The sequence below is a fragment of the Heterocephalus glaber genome, unplaced genomic scaffold (assembly GCF_053883595.1).
Source record: "Heterocephalus glaber isolate CG9 unplaced genomic scaffold, H.glaber_assembly_v1.0 deba00000943, whole genome shotgun sequence".
Lineage (NCBI taxonomy): Eukaryota > Metazoa > Chordata > Mammalia > Rodentia > Bathyergidae > Heterocephalus > Heterocephalus glaber.
Window position 1 is genome coordinate 2,315,871 of NW_028258175.1, and position 18,885 is coordinate 2,334,755.

The 18,885-nt window shown below is 48.3% G+C and overlaps 1 protein-coding gene and 1 long non-coding RNA gene across 6 annotated transcripts in view; one reads left to right on the top strand and one right to left on the bottom strand.

The window, feature by feature from the left end:
* The window catches only part of Xpo6 (exportin 6), a 128,660-nt gene extending 110,718 nt beyond the window's left edge, over positions 1-17,942 (top strand). For all 5 annotated transcript variants that reach the window (XM_021237372.2, XM_087209074.1, XM_004856012.3 and 2 more), the window contains 10 exons: positions 1,512-1,656; positions 3,646-3,792; positions 4,580-4,769; positions 9,837-9,992; positions 11,084-11,198; positions 11,371-11,542; positions 12,842-13,003; positions 14,531-14,629; positions 14,739-14,969; positions 17,291-17,942. In XM_021237372.2, coding sequence (XP_021093031.1) covers positions 1,512-1,656; positions 3,646-3,792; positions 4,580-4,769; positions 9,837-9,992; positions 11,084-11,198; positions 11,371-11,542; positions 12,842-13,003; positions 14,531-14,629; positions 14,739-14,969; positions 17,291-17,392 — 1,519 coding nt within the window. In that variant the 3' untranslated portion in view covers positions 17,393-17,942. The remainder of the gene's footprint in view (positions 1-1,511; positions 1,657-3,645; positions 3,793-4,579; positions 4,770-9,836; positions 9,993-11,083; positions 11,199-11,370; positions 11,543-12,841; positions 13,004-14,530; positions 14,630-14,738; positions 14,970-17,290) is intronic.
* On the bottom strand, positions 5,674-18,680 carry LOC110344193 (uncharacterized). Its single transcript, XR_015450443.1, has 4 exons — positions 18,552-18,680; positions 17,927-18,127; positions 8,299-8,364; positions 5,674-7,189 (listed from the first exon to the last, which is right to left on the bottom strand). It is a non-coding gene; the product is annotated as an uncharacterized LOC110344193 (long non-coding RNA).
* Positions 18,681-18,885: the final 205 nt, after the last annotated feature.

The following is an 18,885-nucleotide window of genomic DNA, read 5'->3' on the forward strand; positions in this document are numbered from 1 at the left end:
AATCAAAAAATAAGAATAATGGGCTATACCATATTGACTAATAAGAATTCTTATATCCATATTGATTTTAAGAAAGAAGCAAGAGGAGGGGAGGGAACAGTCTTCTTACAGAAGAATGCTAGCAAACACAAAAAAGGAAAGACAGGATTAGAAAAATTACCATTTTGCAACCACTAGGGTAGTAATTTAGGCGGGAATTCTCTGGTGTCAGCACCATGGGAGCACTATTTCTGTCATCCCAAGTGTCACCCCACAGATTAGTTAATAATTGTTACAGAGAGAAGAGAAAGTACTTTGAGGTATATTACAAACTCTGGTGTTTTGAAGGTGTTAGATAACTTCCTCACCTTAAGAGTTCTTGTTTTGAACTAGGGCCAGAGGTTCCATTTGACCCAGCTATCCCCCTGCTGGTATCTTCCCCAGAGAATTAAAAGACTTATACCACAGCAATATATGTGCCCACATGTTTATAGTGGCACAGTTTGTAATAGCTAAAGCTTGGAAACAGCCCAAGTGCCCATCAACTAGAAACTGGATAAAATAAGTTGTGGTTTTTTTAATAAAATGGAGTACTACTCAGCCATAAAGAATGAGAAACTAGGGGCCGGAGATTTAGCTCAGTGGTTTTGCCGCCTGCTGTGCAAGAGCAAGGATCCAAGTTTGATCCCTGGTGCCTAAAAACAAAACAAATGAATAATTGATAATTTGAAATAGGAAGAAAAGGTCCAAAGGGGTAGGGGTGGTGGGAAGGGAAGGGGAAAGGAAAAATTATGAGAAAAGAAAAACAATGGAAATGATGTCTGTGTAAATAGGGAAGGGTGGAGGGGTGAAGGACGCACAGGTAATGGGGAAAAAATAACCATGATACATCATGTACAGGTACAAGCACCCAATGATAGATGTAAACGTATTGTATACCTAAAATGTACCAATAAAAGAATTTAAGGAAAAAAAAAAGAGTTCTTGTTTTTCATCTTTGATGAATTGTGAACTTTTTTTAGATATATTTTATTGCTTGTATGATGCAGTGCAACCTTTGGAGGAAGCAGACAAGGTCTTTGTCACTTCAGTTATCTCCAGCCAGATGCATGGTGTGACAGAAGCTTAAACTTAGACTCTTCTGTGGAGCCTTCACACAGAGCTGCAGTACCTGGTACTCCTCTTCATCTTGGCCTGTGGCCATGGATGTTAGATTTTTACTAGTTCTAAAACCAACACATTATCATTCAAATTTGTTGGTACTGTTTTTGTAATGTACCATCCTCAGGTGAACTCGTGTCTCACAGGAAAGTTGAGACCCAATAGACATTTTTACTAACTGCCACCTGTGTTCTAGACTGGCCACATGCCGATGCTGAGTATTTCAGTTTTCAGGTCTTGTGTGAGTGGGCGAAAGGCTTTCAGGCTGTCACCATGTCCTGGAACATCCAGCACCGTGGATGGAATTCTTGTCCTGTGACAATAAAAGTTCATGCTAACACGTGTTCACCTGTGGCTTTTCCTCCCCGCAGGCACGCACAGTCCCTGGCTGCTCTCCAGGCCTACTCCCACTGGCTGGCGCAGTACTGCAGCGAAGCACACCGGCAGAGCACACAGCAGTTTGTGACGCTCATCTCCACCACCATGGACGCAGTCACACCGCTCATCAGCACCAAGGTCTCGTGCTCTGTTCTGTCACATATGTGTTTGCTGTGAAATCAACATCCACACAAAGCCAGACGCTCATTCTTAAACTGCTGTGATACAGCATTGTAGGCCACATTCAAATAGGACTTCTTTAGTTCTCTGAGTCCCACACGAATACATGAATGCATGAGTACATGCTCAATACAGGAAGCAAAATATTGTTCAAGTTTACAGACTAAAAAGTTACTTTTAGTCTTTAACCCTTTCCTTTGAAACACTTTCCTTCCCTGGCTAAGTGCTGTCAGTGGTTGGTTGTATATTCTTTTAGACTTTTTTCATATATAAATGAAAGTTTGTAGATAGCTAGAGATAATAGCTGTGTTTGCCTAACAGTGTGCCTTAGTCTTTTGTATATGTCGAGCAACTTCAGTGTTTGATGTTGCCCAATGCTATTCTTCTGTAGAGATGGATCAGGATTTTCCCATGGATGGAAGTGAGCTCTCTTTATGTCTCTTTCTACACACGTCTGTGGAACTTTACTGAGTCACAGGTTATGTCCATGTACAATTTGACAGATTCTACTAAGTTGTCCTCCAAGAAGATTGCCGTTTTATATTAATAGGCCATATAAATGCTTGTTTTTCTTTTATACTTTTAATCATGTATAGATAGCATTCTTATCACTTTTAACGATGTATTATTTTCCATAAATTTAAGTTGTGTTTATCATTATAATTTGTAAACAAGTTATTATGTCCCCTAAGGAGTGTGGTCTGTACTTAACTTTTGCTGGACTTTTAGACTATCTCTAGAAAAACTAATTATAAATAATTCTGAAATGCATGTATTCATGAACGTAACTGTTCTTTGTAGGTAATTTCCTTAGAATAAGTGGAGATTATAGTGTGAAAGGTTATGAATATTTTGTGGTTCTAGGAAATTACGGTGATCTTTCTTTTCTAAATAATTCTGGATATCCTGACTTTGGTATGCTGTTTTCACCATGTTCTTTCCAGCATTAGGTCCTATTTATAGGGCTGGGGTGTAGTCAGTAGAACACGTGCCTTTTTTTTTTTTTTTAAGTAATACTGGAAATTGAATCTAGGACTTTTGCACTGAGGTACACCCCCAGCCTGTTTTATTTTTTATTTTCTGACAGAGTCTTACTGAGTTGCCGAGGTGGGACTCGAATTTGTGCTCCTAGCCTGGTGGGATTACAGGTGTGCATGGCCGCACCTAGCCAGAGTGCGTGCTACATGCACAAGGCACTGGATCTGTCCCCAGTTCCTTGCCACCCCCCTCCCCCCCCAAAAGTTTTCTTTTTTGCTGATTTGAAAGTGACAATAATATTTGAATCAAGTTTTTGATAGACATTTGAGGTGAAAGAAGTAGGAGAGATGGGTGATTGATGAAGTGTAGAAAGGAAATGGTGAGAGAGATCTTGGCTTGGTTGGAACCAAGGAAGTGAGATGAAGACTTCTACACTGGAGGGGAAGACTTGGGTGAGGTGTCAGGGAGTGTGCCACATGATAGAACATCTCAGAGGGAGCCGTTGTAGATTCCTGAAAGATGCTAGTGACTGTGAAGAAGGGACCGGAAGTGATACTGAGCCAGGTATGGCATTGCACGCCTGTAATCCCAGCATTCTGGAGGGCTGAGGCAGAGGAATCCAGGTTTGAGCCCACCCTGTGCAACTTAGTAACTCCCTGTCTCAAAAAGAGCCGGGATGTATCGCAGCGGGAAGGCCCTGGGGTCAATGCCCAGTCCCGAGGGTAGGGGTGACTGGGGCTGGGTGAGGGAATTGATAACTGGCTTAAGGGCAGGAGCTGTGGATGTGGGGAAGAAAAGATGGGAACTTGATTGCTGAGAGTCATCATAGGAGTAATTGTGGAGAGCACCTAGAGGGTATAAATTTGCAGTCAAGAGCAAGTTTAGCTTGTGGGTGTTTCCCAAAGCTTTTTTTCCAGTGCCACTCATGCAGGGGACATAGTGAGCCAACTTGTTCTCTTTCACTTCCAGGTCCAGGACAAGTTGCTGCTGTCTGCGTGCCACTTACTGGTCTCCCTGGCCACCACTGTTCGGCCCGTCTTTCTGATTAGCATCCCTGCGGTGCAGAAGGTGTTCAACAGGATCACTGATGCTTCTGCTCAGAGACTTGTTGATAAGGTGAGGCCCCAGGGTGGCCTCTTGGCTCTGATCTGGGCAAGCTGAGGAGGGAGAGACTGGCTTTGTTTTTGAACTCATAGTCCAGGCCACACCGTGCTGTCTGGACTGCTTATGTGTGCGGCACCACAGAGCCTCAGTGGTTCTTTCTTGTGCTGCCCTTTCTAAGGCAAACAGAGGGAAAGCTCCTCCCGACATGCTGGTAATGTGGCCAGTGCCAAGAGAGTTCTTTGTGTTCTTTCTAGTAGAGGCGAGGCTGGCTCGTAGTGTTCTTCTAGGGTCAGGAAGCTCCAGGCAAGTCTCTTCTCCAAGAAGCCTCCCGGGAGGCCCAGGCTGGGTGCTGTGAAGAGCAGAACCGGGATTGGGTTGGAGGGGTGGAAGCAGGTCCTCCCCAGAGCACCTGGACTACATGTGGGATGAGAGAGCCTCCGTGCGACCCTGTTAGAGTAGCTTCACGGTGATGCCAGAAGGCAGAAGCTGAGGCCCGTGCTAGATTCAGTGTGCAGTGGGCTTTCTCCCTCTGTAATGGTTCAGGTACCGGAAGGGAAGTGTGGACACCAGCAGGGATTCTTGAGGATGGCCCTGGGCTGTGCCAGACTCTGACTTGGGGTTACTGCTGCACTTCTTTTTCCTGTGTAGGTTGCCTTGGACTGCAGGCCTGAGCCAGGTTATTGGGAAGGAGCCTGGAGACCTGAGCTCAGAGTCCCAGGAGTCCAAGGCTTGGCCAGGCATGGCCACCTGCTGTTGGTTGCTCTTTGACTTCTGATGGGGGTCTTTGTGTCTCTTGCAGGCACAGGTGTTGGTCTGCCGTGCACTCTCTAACATCTTGCTGCTTCCATGGCCAAACCTTCCCGAGAATGAGCAGCAGTGGCCCATGCGCTCTCTCAACCATGCCAGCCTAATCTCTGCACTCTCCAGGGACTATCGCAGCCTGAAGCCCAACACTGTCACCGCACAGAGGAAGGTGCCACTGGATGACAGTAAGTGACCTCCAGGCAGGCCGGCCAGGGCCTTGTTAGGGGAGGAGTACTCTTCCTTGTGGCAGGTGAGATTTGCACCTGGCGCTCATTTGCATTCATTTGTCTGTAGCTACACAGCTGCCAAGCAGAAAAGTCAGACTTGGGTGGCAGAATCCTAAAGTCTGTGGAGTCAGTTAACATGTCAGTGGGACACATTTCCTGAATGCAGGCTGCTCCTTCTGTGAGGTAAAATGTAAGAGCTGCTGGAGACCTAAGGAAAGTACCTGTGGAAGATAGTAGTGGGCCCTGCCATTGATAAAAAAAAGCCCAGAGTGATCATTGATCCATTTCAGATACATGTATTAGCAGACAAAGGAGTTCCCCTTTACACTGGGACAAGGAATTTAGGAACTGTCTTGTGAGACTGGTTCTAACCATTTCCAGGTACATATATCTCAGAAGTTTTGAAAGAGCTTGGTATCTTCACATAAGGTACTTGAAATTTGATATTTTTTCATAGAGGGAGTGAAAAAAAATGAAACCAGGGGGCTGGGGATTTGGCTCAGTGGTTTTGCCGCCTGCTGCACAAGCGCAAGGACCCGAGTTCGATCCCTGGTACCAAAAAAAAAAAAAAAAAAAAAAAAAAAAGAAAGTGAAACCAGGAATACTCTTAATTCAAGTAAAGGTATCAGATTTCGCTGAAAACTTTCCTGAAATAACAAATATAGGAATAGTTTTAAGAATACATTCTATTTTTGAAATAAGAAAATAGTGAAACAAAATTAGATGGTGTCATTTGTAGAATGTCAAGAAAAATGCCTTATGAAACATCATAAATAATATTATGTACCAGCATAATTTTTTTTTTTTTTTTTGGTACCGGTGATCGAACCTCTGATCCTTGCACTTGCGCAGCAGGCAGCAAAACCACTGAGCTAAATCCCTGGCCCTCAGCATGATTTTTAAAAACATTGTTTTTATAATCAGAAGATTAAAATATGCTCTTTGTACAAAAATATTACAGTAGTGTAAAGAAAGAAAAGGAAACTCCTAAATCTAACCAGTTTATTTTTTGTTTGTTTATTTGCTTTTTGAGACAGGGTCTTGCTTTGTAGTCCACAGGCTTTAAACTCACAGTCTTCCGGCCTTAGTCTACTGCACTTTTAATATTTTAGAAAGTAGTCATTTTAGCTGTGCTTTGTTATCGTTGTTTTCTTCTTTTTCTTCTCCTCATCCTTGTTATTGTCTTCTTCCTCTCCCCTGTGGCTTTTCTTTTTTCTTTCTTTTCTTTTCTTTCTTTTCTTTCTTAGACAGGGTCTCACTATCCCAGGCTGGTCTTGTAGTCCTCCTGCCTCAGCCTCCTAAATCCTGGGATTAAAGTGTGTGCCACCATGGCTGTCTTCCTTTTTCTATTTTGATGTATGTTTATAGTTACCTGCCTGGGTAAGACTAGCTGACATGTTAAAGGCATACTGTGTACAGGCTCTTGCCATAGTGATTTTATATCCATTGTTGGCTTTTCTAGCATCTGCCTTCAAAGTCTGATGTTTGTCTGATCCTGGTTCTAAATGTTTTTCAAAAATTGAGTAATTCATTTAATTCTCACATTAGTTTTGAGTTAGGTACTATTAATTTTCTTGGGTTTTTTTTTGGGGGGGCGGGGGTTGGTACCAGGGATCGATATAACCTTGCATTTGCAAGGCAGGCGCAGTGCCACTGAGCTAAATCCCCAGCCCAGTTTTCTTGGTTTTAACCATGAGGAAACTAAGGTATAGGAAGGTGAAGTAACTTTCCCAGGGGATTACAGAGAACTGGTCAGGAATATTATAAAGTTCAGTGGTCCATTTTCCTCACTTCATCTTATAAGTTATTCTGTCAGTCAGCATCAGCTGGTTATGTTCTGTGGTAACAAACAACCCCAGCAGGTTGGTGGCTTAATACAAGGGGAAAAATGTCTTGTTTATACTGTGTGGTCAGCTTGGGTCAACGGGTTGGGGAGGTCACTTCAGGACCCAGGCTGATGAGTTCCACTTCAGACTGTGGTCACACTGGAAAGGGCAGGTGGTGAACAGTGGAGTGGTTCTTAACATGCCTGCCAGGAAATGTCACATATCATTTCCATTCACGTTGCATTGGCCATAGTAAGCGGCACAGATGTGACTTCACCTCAGAGGGCATGGGAAGTGGGAGCCACCACATGCTAGAAATACTTACTGGGTAGTGTTTACGGTTCCTTCTGAACATAACTAAAAATATGGTTAATAGTTTTTGAGTGTTAACTGTGTGCCAGGTGCTGGGCTGAAAAAGTGGGCTACATTATTTCGTTTAGTCTTCTTTATAACCTTGGGAGATGTATCTTACTATTCCCATTCCACAGTGATGAAATGCGTTTGGAAAGTTTCTTTTTTCTCTCAGCTTTGTGCTTTGAAAAACTTTCAAACCTACAGAGAAATTGAAAGGATAAGAAAATGAAGTTGAATGATGAGACAGTCTTCAGATTTTCACCCCAGATTCACCACTTGTAATGTTTTGTTAACCTTTGTGTTTCCTCTCCCTAACACACGTCCGCTGTGCATATGTCTGTGTGTTTGGTACAGAGGACTAAACCCATGGCAGTCTGGTGTGGTAGATAAGTGCTCTACCATAGTTATGTCCCCAGCCCTTTCTTAAATTTTATTTTGAAGCAAGGTATTGCTAAGTTACCCAAGTGGGCCTTGAACTTGTGTTTCTCCTGTTTCAGCTTCCTGAGTAGCTGGAATTACAGGGATGTGCTGTTGCACCTGAACACTTTTTTTTAAAACGTAGTCATATGAAGTAAGTTGCACATACTGACGTTTTATCCCTGAATACCTAACCTTTATATAGAAAAAGATATTCTCTTACATAACCAGAACACCATTAACACAATCAAAATAATATGTTATAGTATTTTAACATTGGGCTACATTAAAAATTGCTATAGTTGTTACCAAACTGTCCCTTTTGCTTTTTTAAAAAGTTGGGGATTGTGCATTATAGTTCATCTTTTTCTTTCTTTTTTTTTTTTTTTTTGTTTGGTACCGGGGATTGAACTCAGGTTCTTGCGCTTGTGCAGCAGGCGGCGAAACCACTGAGCTAAATCCCCGGCCCCTATAGTTCATCTTTAATAGAGAAAAGCATCCCATTTTTGTCTCTTACGACATTGGCATTTTTTAAGAGGTCCAGGCTTGTTATTTTGTTTTGTCTGATTATTCCCAGCAAATTTAGTGTAGTAATATACTTCCTGTTACATCACTTCTTTCCTTCTCACTGCTTTCTGGCAGTGACTCCCATTGTCCCTTGGAAAGGCCCCCTTTCCCAAGGCCTGGCAGGTCTGAGTAGTGCAGGGCCCCAGATAAAGGAGTGGGGTCAGGAGTTTGGGTCTGAATGGCTTCAGATCCTCGGCTGTGTACTGCTTTGCTAAAGTTGCTTCTTTCTTGTTGAAAACATAGTTTTGAATGGGTTTATAATATCCTATCCCTGTGGAAGTACAATAATTTTCTTACCCATCCTCATAATATTATGTACTTACGGGCCGGGGATTTAGCTCAGTGGTTCCGCCGCCTGCCTCGAAAGTGCAAGGAGCCAAGTTCAATCCCTGGTACCAAAAAAAAAAATTATGTGCTTAATTGCAGTGCTTTCAGTTTTTTACATTTGTATTTTTGCAGATAAACCTTGGTCCCTGCTTTAATTTCATTAAAAGTCAGGGGTCACATTTTGGTCTCTCGACTTTACTGATTTTGCTCTCTCGACTTTACTGATTTTGCTCTCTATAAACTGCTTCCTTAGGGCCTTGTGCCTAGGGGAAGTGTCTCCCTGGGTGAGTTCCTAGCTTGCTCAAGGTCTGTAGGCTTGCAGTAGTTGTGAGTGGTTCCGTAATCAGTAATGTGGGAGTGCCTTTCACTCATTGTTAGCACCACTGCGACCAGACTAGTGGGTCAGGGACCAGACTAGTGGGTCAGGCCTGTTGTGATCCGTTGTCTTCTTCCTTCCTCAGTCCCATGAGTGAAGTGATGTTATCTGCCCGCATTGTCAGAGGAGGAAGCCAAGACCCAGCAGCTAGCAGAGTTAGGGACCCAATTCTGTACACTTTCTGAGCATGTCTGCTTTCAGCTCACAGGCTGGTGAGAGGACCAGAGTGAGCCAGAAAGCTCTGCCAGGTAGAAGATTTGGGAGCCATGGAGCCTCCTCCCATTCTGGGAAATGGCGACAGCTTCCTTGTCCTGGGCTCTCTTACATGCCTCGCTCCTTGCCAGAACTGTTTGAACCTTGTCTCTAACTCTCGCAGCAGCCCTGGCAGGGCGGGCTGTGAGCTGACCCCAGTGCATCAGTGAGGATCCTGCCAGGTCCACAGCCACCTGTGGTTCCCATCTGGGACTCACTGCCCCTGTGTGTTGGCCACTGCCTCTGTTTTCCCAGTGTGCTTTATGGAATCATCATGTGAGCTCACATGTCAGGGTATTGTTAGTCATATGTATTCTTGGTAATACATCCTAATGATAATTGTATGTATTCTCCGACTGCAGCCCTAATAGGTCAAAGATTGATCACGCAGCTTATTCCTGAGCCCAGCACCTTTACATGTGCGTGCCAGGTGTTGGTGTGACTTGGTGGGCTGGGTGGCATCTGGACTTGCAGCAGAAAGTTGAGTTTGCACGTGTCCATTCTTGCTGTGGTAACTACCTGCCGACACTTAATTTTCACCAGTCTATTCATCGTCTTTGTGTTCTTTAGCTTGTGCTGCTGGGTATGGAACCCAGAGCCTCAGGGATGCTAGGTGAGCGCTCTGCCTCTGAGTACGTCCAGGGCAGCTGACATGGGGGTAAACTTCATTATTTTTCTTCTCTGTGGACTAGGGGCAAAATCGGCAGAAACCTGAGCAAGCGGACAGACCAGAGCACTGGGCTCCGGCGGTAGAAAGGAGAAAGAGAGAAATGTGTACAGTGGGACCAAGGCTGACTGTTCTGTCTTCCTGACCCTATGTAGATTTCTTTCTCTTTCCTTGTGTCCTCTCATGCTGTGCATTATCCTCAAACAACTCATAACCTGCGGCTTGATCTTGATTTGCAGCCAAAGTGATTATCCACCAGACACTCGGTGTCTTAGAAGATATCGTGGAGAACATCTCCGGGGAGTCCACCAAGGCCCGACAGATCTGCTACCAGTCGCTGCAGGAATCTGTTCAGGTCTCCCTGGCCCTCTTTCCAGCTTTTATCCATCAGTCAGGTAGGAGCTGGCCCAGGGGCTTCATGGGTGGATGCTGCTAACCAGAGAGAGCCTGAGTGCCTGCTTAGATGTGTAGGGCGTGCAGCACAGGCCTTGGCTTGTTCAGTTATGGGAAACCAGTGCCAACAGCAGAGGGCAGTGCTGTTCTTTTTGGAGTTCTGGGCTGAAAAAGCCCATGAAAAAGTGAGCAGAGCCCTCAGCGTGGACCCTGGTACCTGTCACCTTGCAGAGTCATTTGTGGCCTCATGCCTAGTTTTCCTTCTTTCATCTTTGCCTTCTCCCAGTAAGCAAGGGTAAACTGAGAGAGTAGTGTGCATTACACAAGAGAGGTGAGAGAAGTGTCTCAGATTAGTGCTGCTTATTTACCTGCAAGGTGAGTTTGGCTGAGGTTGCTCCCCTCAACCTACCCTGTCACCATCGCTGATGAGGCTCTCCAGCTCTGAGTGATGCACTTGCCTGGCTGTCCTGAAAGCATGTACAGTTGACCTGCCAGTGAAATATGGGTACTTCGCAGCATATATTCATTGACTGTTGCTTGCAAGCAGATTGTATGGGATTAAAGTCAAAATATACCATGCAGGATAATTGTTGGGATCTTGAAGTGGAACCAAACTGTACAAACTGTAAGCAGTATTTTCTGCAATTAGTCCCCTTCATGCAGCATGGCCACGCAGCCTGAGTACACACTCATTATCCACATTTAGCCACTTAACCTGTGACCTGACTGCAGGGATGATTGGTCACAGAGAGAAGTGGCCGAGTTGCTCAGGTGTGCCCTAGTTGAGCACGAAATGACCCATCTGCAGTGAAAGCTCTGAGCATGGCTGGGTGCTGGGCACTGAATGAGGCTTCGAGGCGCCCTCCATTTCCTGTTGGTCCGTCAGGCCAAGGTTCCTTGTACCAGAGCTGTTTTCTCAGCAGGTTCTTAATCATTTTCTGCTTTCTATCATTGGCCCTGCTGGTATTGGGGAAATTTCTTCCAGCAGGAAGCATTAGAGAGAGATGACAGTGCAGATTGCACAAGAGAGTCGATCAAGCCAAGGACTGCACTTGTCCCCATGTGTGTGACTTTGACCATTTCCTTTATTTAGATGTGACTGACGAGATGTTGAGCTTCTTCCTCACTCTGTTCCGTGGCCTTAGAGTACAGATGGGTGTGCCTTTCACTGAACAGATCATACAGACTTTCCTCAACATGTTTACCAGGTAACCACTCACCTGCCACTAGTCTTTACGAGTCATCTGAGAAGCAGTGGGGCCTGGCTACACAGCAGGGGACTTTCTGCTACTTTTCTTCACTTGGCACAAACATTGGTTTTCACGCTGCTCCCCAGAGAAACAGTTGCTGGGTTACTGTGTGGTGTTCTCTTGTCTACAGAGAACAGTTGGCTGAAAGCATCCTCCACGAAGGCAGCACTGGCTGCCGGGTAGTGGAGAAGTTCCTGAAGATCCTGCAGGTGGTGGTACAGGAGCCTGGCCAGGTGTTCAAGCCTTTCCTCCCCAGCATTATTGCCCTGTGCATGGAGCAGGTGTACCCCATCATTGCTGAGGTAGGTGAGGCCAGTGTGGTCCCCAGTGCTGCCCCCCTGCTTGGAAATGATGTGCCAAGGAAAAATGTTTTAAAAAGTTAATTTGTTAGTTATTTTAATATTTTTATAAAATTCCCCCTAAGAAACAATGCTTTTAGCTTGGTGTAGTCTTGTTAGTGTCAGGTTAATTAGAACTAGACTAGTGTAGTCATTACAGCGCTGATTGGTGAGTCAGTCAGTCTCCTTTGGCACTGTTAGGTGCATGTATGGTTTCCCGCAGCAAACATTATTACAAGTATACTTTCCTATGAAAGCATTCATGATCTCAAGGATGCAAGGCACGTTCTTGGAAGCATTCAAACAAGCCTTCATTGTTAAAGGAAAGCACTTTGTACTTCTTGGAAAACACACACTCAGCATGACAAAATTCAGAGTAAGTTGAATTTTATGCTAATAGTTACATAAATAGATGCTAACCTTTTTAGCCTGAACTGAGACTGAAACAAGTCCAAATGTTTTGCATCCTGAAACGTACTTGGGCCCTGTTTGGCTTCCTGCCATGGAACTTGGGACCTCAAGTGTCAGTTTAATTCTAATCAAACAAAACTGGATTACATAGATGTGCCTTATAATTTTGAATTCTACAGAGATATCAGGAATAATGCTATGTTCTCCAGTGATACGGAGATTTTGGTTAAGTTAGAAAATATATTGCACTCGCTCTCTTCTCTGAGAACCCTGGGGGCCAGCAGGAGGCAGCAGGCAGATGGCCGTTAGCACAGCACGCTGCCTCCACCAGGACGTCCTCTTAACTAACATTTCCTCCTGTGGTTTCCAAGTGCTCTTTAAACTCTTTCAGTGAAGAGCAGAACTGCTTCTAAGGCATCTTACCGACCTTAGGCTCAGAGACTGTGTAAGGCCAGCAGGTTCGCTGGGGCAACACTTTCACCCTGGGAAAGGGGATCCAGGCAGGAAGATATGACATCAGATGGGCTGTTTTCTCAATGGAAAATGCACACCCTCATCGTTCCCCACGTAGTGCTTTTTTTCCTAGCGTACACAGCTGAGTACTCCTGTCGCAGGAAGGGGCCTTGGGGCGCTCCATCTCAGGGTCTCAGGGTAGGCGCTCTCTGGTGTGACCTGCACCTCATGGGGCTCGATGCTTTCTGCACAGGACATGACTGGAGTGCGGGTAGATGCTGACACCCTGCGCTCTGTCCTCAGGTGTCTCTTAGGCTTCCATGCTGCCTGTGCCTGGGTCATGAGTAGCTCCCATGCTGCACAAAGGGAATGTGCAAATGTGTGTTTGTGTTTCCACAGCGTTCTTCCCCTGATGTGAAGGCCGAGCTGTTTGAGCTCCTTTTCCGGACGCTCCATCACAACTGGCGCTACTTCTTTAAGTCCACTGTCCTGGCCAGTGTGCAGAGGGGACTTGGCGAGGAGCAGATGGAGAATGAGCCCCAGTTCAGTGCCATCATGCAGGTGAGGTGGGAGAGCCGGCAAGGCTGCCGTGTGAACCACGTGCAGCTATGTCCTTCTGCGTGCTGCCTGGGTCTGCTGGCCCCCTGTCCCTCATGTGCTGCCCTGGCGTGTGGTCCACATCCTCCAGCCTGGCCACTGCAGCAGGTCCTGGCTTTGAAGTCCCACGGATTTGGGTCTGAAGCTCAACTCCACCTGTTAGTACCTGTGCAGTTAGTGGGTTCCTGGGGCTGCAGTGCCTCCATTTGTAAAGTGGGGCAGATACTGCCCATCTCACGGTTTGTTGTGAGATAAATGAAGTAACATACCCGGAACGCGTACTGCTAGAGATGCATGGTGTGTGGAGACTGCCTGAATCCAAGCCACCCGGGGCTCTCCTTATCAGGAGGCAGCTGAAGAGGGGTCTCTCAGGGAGGGGCCCCGCAGTCCTTTTTTTTTTCTTTCTCCTCAATCACAGTACTAGAGATTGAACCCAGTACCTTTACACTTAGTAACATCCTCAGCTCTTGGACCTCACTAAGTTTTCCAGGCTTGGCTTGGACTTGTGATCCTCTTGCTTCAGCCTCCCAGAGTGCTGGGATACAGCTGTGTGGCACCATGCTGACATGCTAGAAAAAGCAAAACCCCAAGGACAGAGAATGAGCAGTGGTTGCTTAGGGGTAAGGGGAGCGGGTTGTCACAAAGGAGGCCGAGGGAGCATTTTGGGGTGATGGAAATGTGTCTTGTTACGGTGGTGGCACACTGATTGTGTCAGTCAGAATGTCATATTGGTGAACTTCAAAAGCTTGACCATATGTTTTACTTCGGTGAGCCTTAATTTAAATAAATGGAAACCTTGGATAGCATGGAGATTCCACTCCTGCAGCAGGGATGACAAGGTCCCTTTGCATAGCTTATTGGCAGAACAGTTGCACTTACTGTAGGGAGGCTTCCTGCAGACCGCCAGCCTCTCCCGCTCTTCCTGAGTCACTTTCTGTTTGAGCAGGGTGGGTGGTGTTTACAGTGGGATTCATTTTGCTCTTGAACTACTGGCTTCCTACCCAGGCATTCCAGGGCAGTTACAGTTTTCCTCTTGCATAACCCCGAGGCAAAGCTTGAGAAGGAGCCTCAGGATCTGTGACCTGTGAGACCCGGGATGCCAAGGAGAAGGGTTGCTTCCGGCAGGGTTGGTTGGCTCAAGGAGGCAAGCAGGTGGGCTTCAGCATCTCCTAAGATCGCTGGGGGATTTGGCTGGAGTTGTGGCCTTCTTGTTTGAAAGACCTCGCGAAAAGGTTCTAGTGGTTGTCTTGTAGGTGCAAAACCAAACTTGGAAGGGAAGCTCAGTGGGGAGACTTGGGTGCTCAGACTCAGGCATGTTCCACTGCCTGGCCGGGCAGGTCAGGAAGCTCATGATGGGGTGCCCTCATGCAGAACGTAAGGGGAGACCCTGCTCAGGGTGTGTCAGTGCTGCAGGTACAGGGTGGAGGCCCCAGAGGGGCTGGACCTGGGGGAGCTCCGGGGCTGCTTATGAAACGGTGGTCTCATTCCCAGGCTTTTGGACAGTCCTTTCTCCAGCCAGACATCCACCTTTTCAAACAAAATCTGTTCTACTTAGAGACTCTCAACACCAAGCAGAAGCTGTACCACAAGGTAAGTGCCCATCTCTTGGAAAGACACCTGTAGCGAGCACCCTGAGACCGGGTCAGCCCAGGGGCTGAGTCAGCCTCATGCCCTGCACTCCCCACACCTCTCCCTGCAGAAGATCTTCCGGACCACCATGCTCTTCCAGTTTGTGAACGTCCTGCTCCAGGTCCTGGTTCACAAGTCCCACGACCTCCTGCAAGAGGAGATTGGCATCGCCATTTACAACATGGCCTCTGTCGACTTCGATGGCTTCTTTGCAGCCTTCCTTCCAGAGTTCCTGACGAGCTGTGATGGTGTGGATGCCAACCAGAAAAATGTTCTGGGGCGGAATTTCAAGATGGATCGGGTGAGAAGAGCAAGGCCAGGCTAAAAGGGAAGAACGGAGGCTGGACCTGTCCAGTGAGGGGCAGGCTGCCCCAGGGCACACCAGGGCCTGTGGGTGTAATAGGGTGGCACCTTGCGTGATGCCTGGATGCCTAGTGCCGGGCTGGGCTGAGGAAACACCGTCTTGGGATCTTTCTCTCCTTCCCCTACCTTGGCTTCTGTAGCTCCCAGGTGCTCAGTCTCAGCCACTGCAGCCTCAGGCCTGGTCCTGCAGTCCATCCCCTGTGTCGGGGAGGGTGGGGAATCTCCTTCATTTCCTCTGTACTTAAATGACTCCGCTGGCCAGAGCACACCTCAGGGGGGCCAGCACTGCTAGGTGTAGTAGGAGTTATACTTGTCCCTGATTTGCCCATACTTGCAGACTGGCCAAGAAGACAAGTGCTCAGGAGCTTCAGCTCTGGGCCTCTGGGTAGAGATGGGCCCGGGTTGCCCATCTTTCCAGAGCAACCCCAGCCCAGGGCCCGTGGGGAAGTCCTTGAGGTACCCACCCTCTGATCTGCCCTTCGGCGAGGGAAATGGGGTGCTGACAGCTCTGAATGCACCTGATGCCGTCACTGCTGGGGTGTCTGGACCCGCAGTGCCAGCTGCCCCTGTCCTGGGGTCTCCCTCCTGGGAGCTTGCCTGGCTCTTCCTATGCCGGTGTCTGAATCTGCATTTTTCCCAGTAGGCTCTCCCTGGAACTTTTCCATAGAACAAGTCGTGTTCTCCCTTGAACCCTCACACAGACATGGTGACATTAAGATGAAGTCTTGGGGCTCTCTTGTGTTTCCTATGTTCCTGACTGCTGTGCTTGGCCCATCCCTGGCCGCCTGCCTGATGCGGGCTTCATTTTGGTCATCTTGGGGTGGACGTGACTCCCTGCTTCTCACAGTATGCATCAGGAAAGTTGTTTGTAGACCCAGACCCTGTTTTCTTTTGTCTTGGAATCTTTCGTTCCTTGAGATCTGTCTTACTCTTTTAAGTTTGAAGTTCACTTTAGCTTCTTTGGTATTTTTTCTTCCCTTTCTTGGGGCCCAAATCTAATACTTAATGATCAGTTTCTCATGACATCAGTATGAGTTAACTTCTTGATTTAAAGCAGTGACTTCCAAATCTACTTATATATCAAAAGCCAAGGCTTATTAAAGACAGAGAAACAGACTTATATTCCACTGAGAAATTCTGACTTGGTGTTTGAGAGCCACTGATTTAAAGGACTTTTCTTGAATAAGGGATAAAAGGAATCCGGCTTTCCAGAAGCTCATGTGTTCTTTCTGTGTTTGGAGCTGGCTTTCTGTTAGGCCCAGTGGCCCATCTGGGTCCCAGCTCCTGCCTTTAGCCAGTATTCTCCAGACACAGGCAATACAGGGCCCCCTGTGGGCCACACCGTGCAGAGCAGTTCCGCATCCTGTCCTGGCTAAGCCTTCCGCAGCCCTCTGAAGCACAGGTGGTGCTGCTAAGCATTTCACAGGGAACCTGGGCTCCAGAGGCCAGCAGGTTGATGGCAGTTACAGTGCTTGGACACGGTGGTGCAGGGAGCAGGATTCAGGGCTGGTTATGCTGCCTACATTACCAGCCCAGGGCCCGTAAAGCCCAGCAGAGGCCCTGCCTAGCCAGCTAGGGCCAGGACAGCAAGGTCTCCAAGCAGCCTCTTGGGCCGACACAGACTTGGCGGAGTTCTAGAAGAGGAGTCACTGTGGGCAGGGAAGTGGTGAGGTGGAGTGGGAGAGTGGGAAGTGCCTTCAGCTGCTTCCCGAGCCTGGTCTTGTCACCCAGGTTTGAAGATGGAATCGCCTTGGCACCACCAGCCAGGGTAGACAGCCCGCTCATTCTGTGACAGTGCTTTGCTGTGTTCCTCGTACAGACTGGACTCCACACTAGAGACTGAAGTCTCACAGAGGGCCAGGAGAGTGCTCAGGGTTCCAACTGAGGAGCTCCCTCCCAGCCTGGGTGCTTCCCACAGTGCAGGGCACTCGAGTAGGAGCCTGTGTGGGACGCGTTCCTTAGGCACTGGGGGGTCAGCCATGGTGACCCCAAGGGCTAGATGGCAGCCCCTCCCACTGGTGCAGCCTGGGGCGGGGTGTTTTGTCTATCAGCACTGGACCATGGGCTGATGCTTGTTAATTGCTTGCTATGCTGCCTAGCACACAGGCCCTGGGGAAGATCTGCCCTTACTCTTCCCCTATCAGGGCTTCGCTGCAGACCACACCCTGGGGTTGGGCATAGAAGTAGTGGTGGGTGACCCGAGCTGTTGGAGGGCAGGGACCTGCAGGGCAGGGCTTCAGCTGTGCTCCTGCCTTCCAGGACCTGCCCTCGTTCACCCAGAGTGTGCACAGGCTGGTCAACGACCTGCGCTACTACCGGCTCTGCAATGATAGTCTGCCTCCTGGCACTGTGAAGCTCTAGCCCACTGCCAAGGGATGCGCACTGCTGCACAGTGGCCGCACCGCCTGCGCCTCCACCTCCGCCACAGGCGTCGCCAGGGAGGTCTCAGCCCTGAGTGGTGAGACTGGCCTCTGCCCTCCACTGCCCGTCCTGCTGCAGCCCAGTGGAGCCGGCTCCAGGTCCATCGCTGCTCTGGTTGGTTCCCAGGGCACTTGGAGCAGGAGGAATCCTGGGCCCAGGTACCCCAGGCACCGGGAGATCCACGGAGCGATCTGTGCAGAGCAGTCACGGGGCAGAAGCACCAAGGACAGCTTAGGACAGTGCCACCTTCTCACCATCCGCCTCCCCAGCGCCCTGGGCCAGCTGGCCAGGAGAAGCCATGCTGGGACTGTTTCTGTGGAGTCTCCCCTCCCTCCACTCCCTCCCCTCCCCTCTGATTGCCTTGGAGGCTCTGCTCTGCCAGGGATTTGCAAAGACTCATGTTTTTGTTCTTGTTTTCTCATCATTCCATTGTGATACTAAGAAACAAAGCTTAATGAAAAATAAAATGCTTACCTTGTTGTTATATAAAGCTGGCGAAGGAGCTTCTTTCTGTCCAGATCCCGGTAAGGCAGGTGAGGGGCAGAGTGGGCAGAGGGCTGAGGGTGCTCGAGTTGTTTGTCTCTGGGGAGGCCTCACTGGTGTGCGGTCTCTGTGTCAATCGTCTTCTAGAGGACATCGCTTGAGTGAAGTGAGTGAGGAGCCGGGTTCCTGTTTCTTGTATTCCAAGGAGAGAGAGGAGCTGGTCCCAGCAAAGGGACCTCACGGTGACACGTGCACCCGGCCTGCCTGACTGCTGGGCCCAGAGCTGTGCCCGGCCCTGCTTCTCTGCATCGAAGGCGTGGGCTACCACTGCCCACCTTCTATGCTTTCCCAGGGTGGCCCACAGGAACTGTCCCTCGGGACTGGAGTCTCGCCTGAGGACAGTAGGGAGATTGAGGACCCTGGATAGTTTGCCCAGAGAACAGAAGTAGGTAGGGGAGGAAGGGAAACGGGTATGTGAGAGCCAGGCCCTGCCCTGGGGTGTGTGGAAAGGGTACTTGTCCTTGAACTTCGAGGAGTAACAAAGATGTCATGGTGACTGAACAGGCAGGACTATGGTAGATTCTGATGTGGACCTGGCTGGGAGAGACTGGCTTACCTGAAGGTAAAGGTGTGGTTTCCAAGAAGGGTGGGCACTGGCTTTCGGTGGAACTGAGGAAGAAAGGAGCCATGGGCTGATGGGGGCCGGACCAGCTCGCAGCATAGAGTGACTGCTCTGCCTGCAGCTTGCCCCAGTTCAGAGTTCTGAAAGGAGAGGATTGAGACGCTAATTGCTCTTCTGCAGAAAGGAATTAGCATCTGATTATTCAGGTCTATAAATACTGCCTCACCTGCCTGCTGGGAAGCCAGAGGCTGTGCCCGATCAGAGCTTTCTGCAGGGCTGGAGGCAGAGGGCCAGGGTTGGGCTTGTCGCCTGGCGTCCCACCTGGGAC